Here is a 15,389-nt window from a genome sequence, read left to right as displayed (position 1 = left end):
CAACTTCTGGAGAGACAAGCTGCATTAGTTTAAGATGTTACTGCCTCTGTGTGTCCATCTGGCCTTATGCTGGAGATTACTGCTTCTCACAGCAGTCATTAGAAGGAAATGTGTCCAAGCCTCAGCTCCCTTCATTCACAGCATGGCTTGTTAGTTTATGCCATGAGTGGAATGGGCTACACCAATACAAAATCTACAAACTGTAACATGCAGAAGTTGTCTTCTGTGAGCTTTCTCCTGGAAGCTGTTGATTCTGGCATACAAAACATCCTATCCTAACAAAAATGTCTAAAATAGATCAACTGAATGAATTGTGCTCTAGTGGTGTTGGTCTTCCTTTGTTTCTTGGATATACGAGTTTACATGAAATGATATGAATCCTATCCTGATGTGAGCTCCATCTGTCTGAAAGCCAACAAAACATACATGGGGTATGGAATATGCTTTCAATATTACTTGGACTACTGAGAACAGAGGGAAAGACTTAATTTTAATATTTCAGGCCCACCATGCCTAGAACTGTCAGCTGCTTTCTTCTTTTTTTATATTCAAAGCATTTCCAATGGGATCGGTTTTCCTGATCACAGCTTTGCATGGTTCTGTAAGCTTTAAGCTCCTCGTTGCATTCTTCTTTGCTGCAAGACTTTTTCTTCCCCTCTCTTTTTTTTGTGTAATATTCAGAGTGCAAAGATGTCTAAGAGCTGCTTTAACCGACTTTTACAGTACTCTTATCAGTCTGGAGAGTTAGCTCATGCAATAGAAAGCTTAAAATAGCTCTTCTTTTATACAGCTTCTCTAAAACCTGGGTTTGAGTATGCACAGAATTATTTTGGCTCCTTGACTGTAGTAATGACACTGTGTTTATAGTCAGTGGCAACCAGCCCATACTTAAACTGAAGCCTGGATTCAAAGTTTGATACCTATCTAAGGGGACACAATCATGACATAAAGTTCTGAGTTTCTTAGCTTTACAACCACCTAATGTTCTGAATTTGAAGAGAACTGGGGTAGCTGGGGTTTATCTGTTGCTGGTATGACCACTGGAGTTAAGAAACTATGTAGAAAACATACCGTTTTCCTGAATTAGGAATAAGGATTCATTTTAGAATTGAAATCTTTTATAGTGAGGTGACTAGACAGTAAAAGTGTGGTCATCTTGAGAAAAGGAGTACTTCATTTCTTTGTCTTGAAACTTGTGTTGAAACTTTGCTAATGTATTTAGTTGTGGATTGTTTTTTTATTTTAACTTTTATCTAGGAATCTATTAGATGGCTAGAAGATGAAAAAGCTCTTCTTGAGATGACAGAAGAAGTAGACTATGATGTGGATTCTTACGCTACCCAACTTGAAGCAATTCTAGAGCAAAAAATTGATATTCTGGCTGAACTTAGAGGTAGATTGCTTTTAATCATGTTTTGTGTGCATTTTTATTTGCCATAGAGACTTGCAGTAATAATGAGGAGGAAAAAAAGAGTGTGGTTATGTTTTGAGGTTTTTTTTCACCTTATGCTGTCCTGTAATGTTCTGTGGAAGGAACATTTATTCTGCTGCCTAAGAACAAGTTCACATCTGTGTTCGGTTCATCCTAGTTTAAATGAAGAGTCTCTGCTTTACCCCCAGGAAGTATAAACTTGATCCTGCAACTTTGGTTGTTTTTTTTTCTTTGTTCCAAAACAATAAAGGAAGGAAAAAGAAAGTCCAAAAGAACTGTACAAAAAAAGAAGGTAATGCAATGAGGACGAAGTAGTAGGAACTCCCAGCTCCTGCTATACTGCACTCTATAGTGTAGCAGGGAGCCTACAGCTGTTTTTCAGTCTGTGCTTAAGAGTAGTATTGAGCTCTGAGTAGCTTGGCTGTTAGCCTACTTTTTTCCTCAGCAGCCTTTCTGTCGGAATTTTGTCAGCCTCTCTGTTGAAAAACAAACTGCTGATAATTCTTAGTTCCCAAAACTGACTCTTCCACTTGTCTTCTAAAATCAGTATGTCAGCTTGGTACCTCATGGAGATTAATTTTTCATTTTAGTTTCTGTATTTATTTGGATTCCAACAGACATGCTAAACTGGTAAAAATTCAAGGGTGGTTGTTTGGTTTTTTATCTGTGTTAGAAAACTCCTTATAAGATAAATCTTACTTTTTACTCAGTCTGAGTATCTGCTGTAAGTTAGAAGAATGCATCAAGCAAATCGGATGTGGCCTGCTTGCCTTGTAAACATGTATTGGCACCAGTATACTTTAGCAGATGTACATTCCTTTGCTTATTATGGATGATGGCTTCCTTTTCAGGAAAAGACAATTTGAGACACCAGCAGTGAAAAAACAGTTTAGGTGACTCCCTGTTCTTCCAAAACTTATTAGATACCACTTTTGAAACTAGATACTGGAGGTACAGGATATCTAAAAGATCCTTGCATCTTTACAGGCAGCATGATACATGTATAGCTTTACAGGAGGGAAGAACTGTTAAGTCAAAGATTCTTTCTACCAGTAACTTCTGTTATGCTCATGGCACATAATGGTCACTGAATATTTCAGCTTTTATTCCTGTCACATTGGGACTGACTTTTTAATGCTATCATTGTGGTTTCCTTCTTCCCATTCTTGAGCAATGTACTGGGGAAGGGGGGGGGGGGGAGGGGGGGCTAAAAATACAAAAGGATGCCATACATCCTTTCTCAGGCTTTTCCCATTGTTGTACTAGTTATTCTGAAACAAATGAATGATGAATTTATCTATTTACTTCCAAAATATAATCACAGATGTTTTTCACATTCATAGAAAAGTTGTCCTGCACAACATCCTTGTCTCTAAAATGGAGAGACATAGATTTGACAGGTAGACCACTCAGTGGATAAGGAACTGGCTGGATGGTCACACTCAAAGAGTTGCAGTCAATGGCTCGATGTCCAAGTGGAAGCCAGTGACGAGTGGTATCCTTCAGGGGTCCATATTGGGACCAGTATTATTTAACATCTTTGTTGTCAACATGGGCAGTAGGATTGAGTGCACCCTCAGCGAGTTTGTCAACAACACCAAGCTGAGTAGCATGGTTGATACTCTAGAGGGAAGGAATGCCACCCAGAGGGACCTTGACAGGCTTGAGAGGTGGGCCCATGCAAACCTCATGAAGTTCAACAAGGCCAAGTGCAATTGTGGTCCTGCACGTGGATCAGAGCAATCCCAAGCACAAATACAGGCTGGGCGGAGAATGGATTGAGAGCAGCCCTGGGGAGAAGGACTTGGGAGTGTTGGTAGAGAAGCTCAAAATGGCCCGGCAATGCGCACTTGCAGCCCAGAAAGCCAATTGCATCCTGGGCTGCATCAAAAGATGTGTAGCCAGCAGGTCAAGGGAGGTGATTCTGCCCCTCTACTTGGCTCTCGTGAGAGCCCACCTGCAGTACTGCGTTCAGCTCTGGGGTCCCCAACATAAGAAGGACATGGACCTGCTCAAGCAAGTCCAGAGGAGGGCCACAAAGATGATCACAGAGCTGGAGCACCTCTCCTATGAAGACAGGCTGAGAGAGTTTTTCAGCCAGAGAAGAGAAGGCTCCAGGGTATGTGGTGATAGGATGAGGGGGATGGCTTTAAGCTGAAAGACGGTAGATTTAGATTAGGTATTAGGAAGAGCTTTACTGTGAGGGTGGTGAGACACTGGAACAGGTTTCCTGGAGAAGTGTTCAAGGTCAGGTTGGATGGAGCTTTAAGCAACCTGTTCTAATGGAAGGTGTCCCTGCCCATAGCAGGGGGTTTGGAACTAGATGATATTTAAGGTCCCTTCCAACCCAAACCATTCTATGATTCTATGAAAAATTGGGGGGAGTAGAATTTACTCTGCTAGTTTTTCAAATGGACAGAAGTTACTGATTGCATGCTAATTACAATTTTGAACCTGTCTAAGGATGGTTTGGAAGCTACTGGGAAGGAAAAGGAAATATGTAGTATGTATCTCCCTATACTCTGTAAGTTAGAAGCAGAATTTAAGTGTGAACAGGTTACATTTGAGAATAGAATAGAATAGAACAGAACAGAACATAATAGAATAGTTGCAGTTGGAAGGGACCTACAACAATTATCTAGTCCAACTGCCTGACCTCTTCAAGGCTGATCAAAAGTTAAAGCATGTTATTCAGGGCACTATCCAAATGCCTCTTGGACACTGACAGGCTTGGGACATTGACCACCTCTCTATGAAGCCTGTTCCAGTGTTTGACCACCCTCTCAGTAAATAAATGCTTCCTAATGTCCAGTCTAAACCTCCTCTGACACAGCTTTGAACCATTCCCATGCATTATGTCACTGGATACCCGGGAGAAGAGATCAGCACCTCCCTCTCCACTTCCCCTCCTCAGAAAGCTGCAGAGAGCAATGAGGTCACCCCTCAGCCTCCTTTTCTCCAAACTAGATAAGCCCAGAGTCCTTGGCTGCTCCTCATAGGACATGCCTTCCAGCCCTTTCACCAGCTTTGTTGCCCCCCTCTGAATGCATTCAAGGACTGTCACATCCTTCTTAAATTGTGGGGCCCAGAACTGCACACAGTACTCAAGGTGAGGCCGCACCAATGATGAATACAGCAGGATAATCACCTCTTTTGACTGGCTGGTTATACTGTGTTTGATGCACCTCAGGATGTGGTTTGCCCTCTTGGCTGCCAGGGCACACTGCTGACTCATATTGAGCCTGTTGTCAACCAGCACCCCCAGATCCTTTTCTTCAGGGCTGCTTTCCAGCCACTCTTCTCCCAGTTTATACTTGTTTCTGGTTTTACTCCATCCCAGGTGCAGAATCTGGCATTTGTACTTCTTATATTTTATTCTATTGATGATTGCCCAATGCTCCAATCTATCTAGATCCCTCTGCAAGGCCTCTTGTCCCTCGAGAGAGTCAACAGCACCTCCCAGCTGGGTATCATCAACAAACTTGCTAATGGTGTATTCAACTTCTACATCTAGATCACTGATAAAAATAATGAACAGAACTGGCCCTTGAATCGATCCCTGAGGAACACCGCTGATGACCAGTCACCAGCCAGATGTAGCCCCATTCATTACAACACTGTGATCCCTGCCATTCAGGCAGTTCTTCACCCAGTACCTGCTCATCATTCCTCACTGCTGGAGAAAGTTATGGAGCAGATCATCTTGAGTGCCATCACACAGCACACAGGAAAACCCAGTCAGCATGGATTTATGAAAGGCAGGTCCTGCTTGACTAACCTGATCTCTCCTTCTATGACAAGACGGCCTGCCTAGTGGATGAGGGAAAGGCTGTGGATATTCTTTACCTAGACTTTAGTAAAGCCTTTGACACTATTTCCCACTGCATTCTCCTGGAGAAACTGGCTGCTCATGGCTTGGACAGGCATACTGTTTGCTGAGTAAAAAACTGACTGGATGGCCGGGCCCAAAGAGTTGTGGCAAATAGAGTTACATCCAGCTGTCACCTGGTCACAAGTGGTGTTCCCCAGGGCTCAGTATTGGTGCCAGTCCTGTTTAATATCTTTATCAACAATCTGGAAAAGGAGATTGGGTGCACCCTCAGTAAGTTTGCAGATGACACCACATTGGGGGGTGGTGGTGGTGATCTGCTTGAGGGTAAGAAGGCTCTGCAGAGGGATCTGGACAGGCTGGCTAGATGGGCTGAAGCCAATTGTATGAGGTTCAACAAGGCTCAGTGCCATGTCCTGCACTTGGGTCACAACAACCCCATGCAATGCTACAGGCTTGGGGAAGAGTGGCTGGAAAGCTGCCTGGCAGAAAAGGAGCTGGGGGTGTTGGTCGATAGCCAGCTGAATATGAGCCAGCAGTGTGCCCAGGTGGCCAAGGTGGCCAATAGCATCCTGGCTTGTATCAGAAATAGTGTGGCCAGCAGGACTAGGGAAGTGATCTTCCCTATTTACTTGGCACTGGTGAGGCCACACCTCAAATAGTGTGTTAAGTTTTGGGCCCCTCACTACAAGAAAGATATTGAGAGGCTGGAGCATGTCCAAAGAAGAGCAATGAAGCTGGTGGAGGGTCTAGAAAATAAGTCTTATGAGGAGCAGCTGAGGGAATTGGGGTTGGAGAAGAGGAGGCTGAGGGGAGACCTTATTGCTCTCTACGACTACTTGAAAGGAGGTTGTAGATAGGCGGGTGTCAGTCTCTTTTCCAAAGTACCAAGTGATAGGACGAGAGGAAACAGCCTTAAGTTGAGCCAAGGGAGGTTTAGATTCAATATTAGGAAAAATTTCACCAAAAAGGTTGTCAAGCACTGGAACAGGCTGCCCAGGGAAGTGATTGAGTCACCATCCCTGGAGGTATTTAAAAGACATGTAGATGTGGCACTTGGGGACATGATTTAGTGGTGGACTTGGCAGTGTTAGTTTAACAGTTGGACTTGATGATATTAAGGGTGTTTTCCAACCTAAATGATTCTATGATTCTGTTCTGTGATCTCACAGTTGGACAACTTGTCCAGAAGGATGCTGTGAGGGACAGTATCAAAAGCCTTACTAAAATCCAGAAAAACTACATCCACTGCCTTTCCTTCATCCACTAGGCAGGTGACCTTATCATAGAAAGATATCAAATTATTTAAATAGGACTTTCCCTTTGTGAACACGTTGACTGTGCCTGATGATTGCATTGTCCTTGAAATGCCTTTCAATAGCAGCCAGTATGTTCTCCATAATTTTTCCGGGAACTGAGGTTAGACTAATAGGTCTGTAGTTTCCTGGGTTTTCCCTCACGCCCTTCTTGTAAACTGTAATAACATTCCAGTCAACAGGGACCTCCCCAGACTCCCAAGACCTTTGGCAGATGATCGAGAGGGGTCCTGCAATAACATCTGCTAGCTCCTTCAGTACTCTGGGATGAATCCCATCAGGCCCCATGGACTTGTGAACATTTAGCTGGTACAGCTGGTCCCTTACAACTTCAGTGTCTACAAATGAAAAGTCACTGTTCCCACACTTGTGGTCTTCTGACTCAGAGGACTGGGCAGCCCAAGATCTGTCAGTATTATAAAACACTGAGTAAAAAAAAACAAAACATTGAATGCCTCTGCTTTGTCTTCATCCCTATTAGTCAGATGACCATCATCAACAAGTATCACTCCAATGTTTTCTTGAGACCTCCTCTTGCTATTAATGTACTTTAACAAGCCCTTACAATCAGACACAACACTGGACAATTTGAACTCTAATTGAGCTTTGGCCTTTCGTATCATCTCCTTGCATATATGAACCACAGCTCTGTAATCTTCCTGCAAAGTCTGACCTTGCTTCCAGAGATTGTACAATTTCTTTTTCCTCTTGAGCTGCACAATGCACTTGTGCAGTTTCCAAACCTATCCTGTCTAGAGACAGGGGTATCATCTAAGGGACTAAGTTGCTAAGCAACTTGCTTGTATGGTGAGTGTTGAATTTAAGCTTATCTCAATCCTCTTGTAGTTTGTAGTATCAGCTATTTTTGTGGAGGAATGTTCTTTGTTGTGCATTAGTGCCAGTATATGAAGTATCAGGGCTTAATTTCAAGATCTGTGTTGAGCACAGGCACATTAGTACTCATTCTCTCTTTTTCATTAAAGATAAAGTGAAATCTTTCCGGGCAGCTCTACAAGAGGAGGAACAGGCCAGTAAACAGATCAACCCGAAAAGACCACGTGCCCTTTGAAATGGGCCTCTGCTGCTAAAGGAATCTATGAACCCATACTGCTGTAGCACACATATGTTACAAAACCCAGTGGCTGTAAGAACTCAGCTACTTGAAAGTGTAAAAATGTTAGAAATGTCTGTGGAAATGTCCTGTTTCTTATTCACCTAAATGACATTTTCAGATTTGTGTGAAATGCTCCTACGATGTCTACAAAATGCTTCTAGGCCAGACAGTACAACCATGCAGGGTTCAGATCTGTGAAGCACTTTGTTTAAAATATTTCATTTATTCAAATTGTGAATTTTGCGTTTGGAAATATTTGTCATGTTTTTAATAATGAAGTAAAACTGTGGCCATTAAAAAGACACAGTATTTCCTTTTAACTATGTTCAGTTTTGTTACAAAGACCAGCTGTGCAGTTTGTGTTTGTATGGATGCATATCTCACTAGTGATTTTACATAACTTATGTTCTACAGACAGCTGTGCTTTTACCTCTTCCCATTCTGTGCCTTGATGAAGGCTTCTTAACCCTAAACATCCTCTTTCTGAAGCACAGCCTTAATAAACAATATTCCTTATTTGTCAATATAAATTACTTTTAGTGTGTGTACATTTCTAATGTGTTTTGAATTTTATTTTTTTTTTGGTGGCTAGTGCATTTCACAGCACTAACAAGAGCTGTTAGAGTGGACAAACAGCTGAACATTCCATGCTCCTTGTAAAAAATCTGGAGTCTAGGTTTATTTGAATATCATAACAAATAGCTATATAATTCTAACATTTTTCCTGTAATAAAAAAAACACAACAAAAAATCCAAAAAGTATAAATTATTTGATGTATAATAAAGGGTAATGTTTAAATACTGAGGAGAGTTGTATCTTAGGATAATGCAGATATACAGTATGCGGTATGGTGTGATACTGCTGTCAGAATAAAGGTACAACCTGACTTCTGCATATGGGATAGGATAACTGTCAAAATTCAAGGATCTGGCTAAAGAAATACATATTGGCCTTTCACATATTGTTAAAATTTGGCTTTTGATGCATGACAAGCTTACATGTACATTAACTGTAGTTTGCAGATAGTTTAAGTACCTCTGATGCTTCAAAAAAACTAGCTAATACCTATTTTTCCCTTTATACTATATAGTCCCAGCAACTGAAAAGTGAGGTGAAATTGCATCATTTGAGGATTTGCACAATACCTCTACCTAGTGCTAACAGAAATCCCACAAGTACCTGAATTCTCACAAATGGTACCATGTGTATCAGCACTTATTAGGTGGTGGCACTCAAGTTATTTTTGCAAGTCAGTATCCAAAACAGATTGACCTTTCATGTAAGAATTTGTCAAATTAAGAATTTTAGACCTCTCTATAAGTTCTCCCTGTTTTCAGGAGTTCATATCAGCAGACTTCCCCTTGGAACTGTTTAAAAATTACTTTTATAATACAAACCTGTTTGTTTGTGCCAGGCCTGGAGGGAAACAAAGGGAAGGCAAAGAGGGTTAAATGAGCCAGGAATTCTCGTAGTGTTTAATATTTGTATCTCACATAGGAAGGTAGGCTATAGGAAGCTCTTGTCGCATCATAGTTAAAAATTAAAAAAAAATATATATCGTCCTGTGTGTAAACATGAAAACTGAAACAATGTAGATTTTACATACTGTGTTTAATAAATTAAGCTATTAAGTGAATTACAGCTGAGAATTTACTTATATGAAAGTTCTGTTCTGCTTTGGGAAGGGTTTCATTTTGTAAACACATCTGAGTTACACTTTTTAAAAGGCCTCTGATTTCAGAATGAATATTTACTTCTGGAACTAACTATTCTGTACAAATTTGTCATATAGGAAGAAGCACCCCAGAGGACTGTCCTGACAAGTTTTGCAACAGGTCTTAAAAGAAACATCACACATCTTTCTGAACATTTAAGAATGTCTTCCATCACAGTTTAAAAAAAAACAACAAACAACAACAAAACCCCAATGAAATAGAAGGCAGCAGCTTTTTTTAGTAGGTGATAGTACAGGTTACTGTATAATACCAGAGGGTTTCTTTGAAGTTGCTCTAAAGAAATTTTACTTTCTAAAAAGCCTCTGAAGACTGAGACATCCCACACGAGAAACAGTTGCTTCCCTACTATTCCTCCATGTAAGCCTAGAGCCACAAGCAGGATGTGGTTTATAGGGGTACCAAAGAGGACAAGGACAGAGGCAGATTTCGACAACTTTTACTAAGCCTTGTAAATGACGTGCCCTGTCAGGTAGCAGATGCAAGTTGAAATTGCATCAACTGGGGTGTTGGGGGTGTGTGTGTTAAGAGACAGCCTTTGCAATAGAGCCTGCTGTAAAGATCAGATCTACACTGATACTGAATCCCTGAGAATCGAGATTAAAAAAAAAACTGATACAGCTGGTTATAGCATTTGAATTCCTGTAGCCCATTGCTATGGTGGACTGGAATTACTTGAATAAGACTCAGACAAGCTTATCTTGATTCCCATCCTGTAAAACAAAAGCATTTAAGCCCTGTGACACAAGTCTCCAACACTTGCTCCTTCTGTATTGGTCTGTGCATATTGCTGTGGCTATTCATACTCACTCATAAATTGGTTCTATATGCAGTGAAGCAGCACTAGAATAAAATAAATGAGCAATTCAGTTTTCCAAGACAATCTCTCAGGATGTCTGCAAATTCAAGTACATGTTTCTATACTTTTTTTTTCCCAATTACTTTTAAAGTATTGACACTGGACATGTATAAAATGAAGTTATATCTTGGGATTTTTTTTGCTAATTTGCCTCTTCTCCTCTTACTGTGGTCTGATGGAAAGAGATATGCTATACATGAAAAAATTACTTACGGTAGTTAATACACAGTCGGGCCTTCACCCCTACATGATGCTACAGAGTTAACAGTTACTGTTTTCCCGAATCATAAGACAGATCAAAGTGGATTTTTCTTTTGATAGTTGCTATGCAGAGTTAATGCAAACTTGGTAGAAAAACCTCTACCTTGTCCTTAATAACAAATATATATAATCCAAACTATACTAAGACACTTCAGTGAGTCTTTCTGTCAGAACCCAGACATGAATTGCTCTAAGACTCACTGAAAGCTTTGATCTATGCTAAAACTCCTCGTTGCCTTGAAGGGCAAAGTAGTTTTCTTATAAAAATAGCTGCCTGAATTTACAGCTGACAAAAAACAAAACAAAAACAAAATAAAAAGTATTTAAATACACTTTAAAACAAACAAACCAAAAATCCCAAACAAATGGAATGACTACAAATCTGGTTTTGTTGCCCAGACCAGACTTATGGGTTATACTGTTGGGTATTGCACAAGAATATACTGAGATGAAGTCCATGAACAGAGAACATAGATTTCAATTATGGGAGCATCAATCCATATGTCATTTGGTATATTTAAAAATATGCTGTCATATTAAAGTCCAGCACCTCACTTCAGTCCTGAAAGAATTTAATGCTTTTAAAATTCAGAGTGTCAACTTCTTGCCATTATCTGTGATAAAATTGCATGTTCTCATTAAGAACCAGAGTATGTATGCTGTATTCCATTCATTGCTTTTGCAAGAAGAGCATGTCCCACTAAAGTCACTCTCACTTAGGTAAGACTTAGGTGACAAAATACAGAACAACTTTCTTTTTTCCAGTAGAATCTATAAGAAATGGATGCCTTCTGAATTGAAGCCATGCAGCAGTCTGAAAAAGTGAAATATTCATGTTACAATTTCTACTAATTTATATTTCAGATTAAGTCATTTCCAAGACATGCGGGCTGGCAAAGAATATATAAAAATATCATGAAAACAGCCATCACTGTTCAACTGCCATAAAGAATTGTTACAAGTTTTACACTAGAAGTTATTAGCAAATGGGTTAGTTTAGAGATGCAGATATATTTCCAGTGCAGTTATTTCTATTGCATCCTACCAGATTTACTACATTTCTTTAAAGAGCAGTAGCTCTGTTAATTGTTACTCTGAGAAGCAGCTAGGAAATTTTATCTTAAATTAGGAGAGCATTCCTCTTGCCACTTAAATTAACTGACAAGAAGTAAGAGTAAGAATTACTAAAATTTTTGAATTATACTATAGATTAAGGCCTAATCCTCAAGACAGACAGACATGGAAGGGCTGTGTAAGTTTCCAGGGAAACTGTAATATCCAATTCTCTTAAGGGGAAAGGGGGAGGTGTGGACCCCACCCATAGGCCAACTCTGGGAAAACAAAGCCAAAGGTGCAGTTGTTGACATTCCCCCCCAGGGGCCATCTGACACACAGGGGTGACAACACCACAGAGTACACAGACTGGATTAGTTTCATAACCAGTGAGTCCATCATATCACCAACCAGTACTATATAGTACAACACTATAGTAACTTTAGCCCAGGTCCCAAATAAACAAGCAACACAATAGGGAACACATGCTGTAAGTAAATTAACCAATGCAACCCTGGGACTATGAGCAGCAACTTCAACAGCAGAGAAATCAGCATTGTAGTCAATGATTATTAATGTAATACAGTGAGCACTGACAACAATTTTTGTTCTAACGCAGTCTGATTAGACCTGTTGTTATCTCAACCCTTCGAGCCCCACATTGGGCACCAAAAAGGACCGTTCTGGTTTAACCCTGGCTGGTAATTAAGTACCACGCAGCCGCCCGCTCACTCACTCCCCTCTCACCCAGAGGGATGGGGAGGAGAGTTGGAAAGGAATGTAAAACTCAAGGTCAGATAAGAACAATTTAATAATTGAAATAGAATAAAAATGAAAGAACAATAATAACAACAATGACAACAACAGTTATAATGAAAAGAGGAAGGGAAAGAATAACATCCAGAGGGAAAGGAAGAAAAGAACAGTTGGTACACAAACCACCTGCTGAAAATGCCCAGGCAGTCCCCCAGAAAATGATCTGCCTGCCCCAGCAAACCCCCCAGTTTATATACCAGGCATGACGTCCCATGGTATGGAATACCTCTTTGGCTAGTTCAGGTCAGCTGACCTGCCTGTTTCCCCTCCCAATTCCTTGTGCCCCTCCAGCCTTTTTGCTAGCAAGGCCTGAGGAACTGAAAAGTCTCACATCAAAGCCAAAACACAGCACCGTCCCAGCTCCTAAGAAGATAATTAACTCCATCCCAGCTGAAACCAGGATACAGGCCTGTAGTTCCCCGGATCCTCCTTCTGGCCCATCTTGTAGATGGGTGTCGAAGAGGGTCCCCCGTGGAGAGTCGGCCAAGTCACGACAATCACACCAATATGGCTACATGCCGTGCTCACTTTATTAAACAAACAGGTTATATTTATAACTTAAACCGACCGCTCACCCGACTTTACACACAGGTGATTGGATAAAAGTCTCTGGCCATGTGGGGGTCCGTGTCGCTGATTGGTGAGCATGCTGCAGGTGTCTTATCAGAGTGTGCCGATGAGAGTGTGTTGATTCCGTGGTTCCCATGACTTGCTCTGCACCTGGCTTCTTGTTTGTGCATAGCTTGTTTTCTTTCTCACCCTGCTTGTTCCCAGGACAATTTAAAGCTGCTCTGCAGCTTCAACTAACAGGCCTGGGTTGTCCAACCCAGACAATGGTAACATATGTCCTTGGTCCTTTAAAAATCCCTCTACAGGGTGTCACATTGGCTGACCTCCAGTCAACTGGGACCTCTCCAATTTGCCAGGACTGTTGATAAGTGCTGGAGAATGGCTTGGCAAGCTCTTCCACCAGCTCCCTCAATACCCTCGAGTGGATCCCATCCAGTCCCATACACTTGTGCATGTCTAAGTGGAGCAGCAGGTCACTAACCATTTCTTCCTGGCCTGTGGGGACTTCATTCTGCAACTTATCCCTGTCTTCCAGTTCAGGGGGCTGGGTACCTGGAAAACAACTAGTCTAACTATGAAAGACTGAGGCAAATAAAGCATTAAGTACCTCAGCCTTTTCCTCACCCTTTGTTGCAGTGTTTGCCCCTGCATCCAATAAAGGATGGAGATTATCCTTGGCCCTCCTTTTGTTTCTAATGTATTTGTAAAAACATTTTTTTTTAATCTTTTACAGCAGTAGCCAGCTTAAGTTCTAGCTAGGCTTTCATCTTTCTAATTTTCCCCTGCATAACCTAATGACATCCTTGTAGTCCTCCTGAGTTGCCTGCCCCTTCTTCCAAAGGCGGTAAAATCTCTTTTCCCCTGAGTTCCAGCCAAAGCTCTCTGTTCAGCCAGGATGGTGGTCTTCCCCAATAGCGCATCTTTCAGCACATAGGGACAGCCTGCTCCTGCACCTTTAAAACTTCCTTCTTGAAGAATGTCCGGTCTTCCTGGGCCCTTTGGCCCTTCAGGACTGCCTCCCAAGGGACTCTCAACCAACCAGTCTCCTAAACAGGCCAAAATCTGTTCTCCGTAAATCCATGGTAGTGGTTTTGTTGAGCCCCCTTCCTTTACTTATCCGAGAATGAAAAACTATCGTTCCATGACTGCTATGCCCAAGATGTCCTCTGGCCACCACATCACCCACAAGTCCTTCTCTTTTCGTAAACAGTACGTCTAGTGGGGCATCTCCCCTGGTTGGATCACTTACCAGCTGTGTCAGGAAGTTATCTTCCACATAGTCTAGGAACCTCCTAGAGTGTTTCCTCTCTGGATTGACTACACAGAGCTGTTCTTTTTAAACAGCTGCCTAGTTTTCTTCTAAAAAGCTTCACTTCAGAAGATCTCGTGACCTCAGAATCAATTCTCCATCATGCCAGACTGTGCTGGCATGCATATAACATTGCTAGTTATATATATATATAACATAGCACACAAGCAAAGCAAAACAAGGAATTCATTCACTACTTTCCATCAGCAGGCAGGTGTTCAGCCATCCCCAGGAAAGCAGGGATCCATCATGCATAGTGGTTACTTGGGAAGACAAACACCATAGTGCCAGATGTCCCCACCTTCCTTCTTCTTCCCCAGTGTATATACTCAGCATGACACCATATGGTATGGAATACCTCTTTGGCTAGCTTGGGTCAGCTGTCCTGGCTGTGTTCCCTCCCAATTTCCTGTGCCCCTCCAGCCCTCTTGCTGGCAGGGCCCAAGGAACTGAAAGGTCCTTGATTTAGTATAAACATTACCCAGCAACAACTAAAAACATCAGTGTCCTATCAACATTGTTCTCACATCACAGCCAAAACACAGCACTGTACTAGCTACTAAGAAGAAAATTAACTCTATCCCAGCTGATACCAGGACACTAACCTTGGGCAAGGCTGAAATGATCTTGAAGTTCAAAGCATTTTTAAAAATAACTTTAAGAATACTATCCTGTAACATCTGTCTTCTGAGATTACACACTCATCTGAAGATAAGAGTTCTCATAGATACTCCTTTGATCATAAGCAACAGAGTCATCAGCCAGAAAGGTCTCTGGGAGATACAAAGTAGTGTGAAGGGGACATTATTACTAGCAAAATTCCAACTGGCACAAAGATGGTACCTCAGTCTTGTTGTCAGAAATACTGTAAACAAAGTAGCACCCAAATTGATGGTGGCATGTTCAGGTAATGTCCTAATGCAAACCCTGATCAATAAAGGAATATGCATTTTGGAATTCTGTAAATGCTAATGAATAGCTGGTACTTAGTAGTGAAAACAGCATATATAACTGAGTAACAAGTGAAAAGAAAAATGAAATTAAGTGTTATGACTAGTATGTTTTGTTGTTAAGTTGATAGGTGGTGGTGGGTTCT

The 15,389-nt window shown here is 41.3% G+C and overlaps 1 protein-coding gene across 4 annotated transcripts in view; it reads left to right on the top strand.

The window, feature by feature from the left end:
• LOC130141970 (kinesin-like protein KIF2A) overlaps positions 1-9,328 on the top strand; it is an 87,504-nt gene extending 78,176 nt beyond the window's left edge. For all 4 annotated transcript variants that reach the window (XM_056323335.1, XM_056323332.1, XM_056323333.1 and 1 more), the window contains 2 exons: positions 1,258-1,393; positions 7,561-9,328. In XM_056323335.1, the coding sequence (XP_056179310.1) occupies positions 1,258-1,393; positions 7,561-7,646 (222 nt within the window). In that variant the 3' untranslated portion in view covers positions 7,647-9,328. The remainder of the gene's footprint in view (positions 1-1,257; positions 1,394-7,560) is intronic.
• The last annotated feature ends 6,061 nt before the right edge of the window (positions 9,329-15,389 follow it).

This window comes from Falco biarmicus, chromosome W (genome assembly GCF_023638135.1).
Source record: "Falco biarmicus isolate bFalBia1 chromosome W, bFalBia1.pri, whole genome shotgun sequence".
In the NCBI taxonomy this organism is placed as follows: Eukaryota; Metazoa; Chordata; class Aves; order Falconiformes; family Falconidae; genus Falco; species Falco biarmicus.
This window is presented reverse-complemented; position numbering and strand designations above follow the sequence as displayed.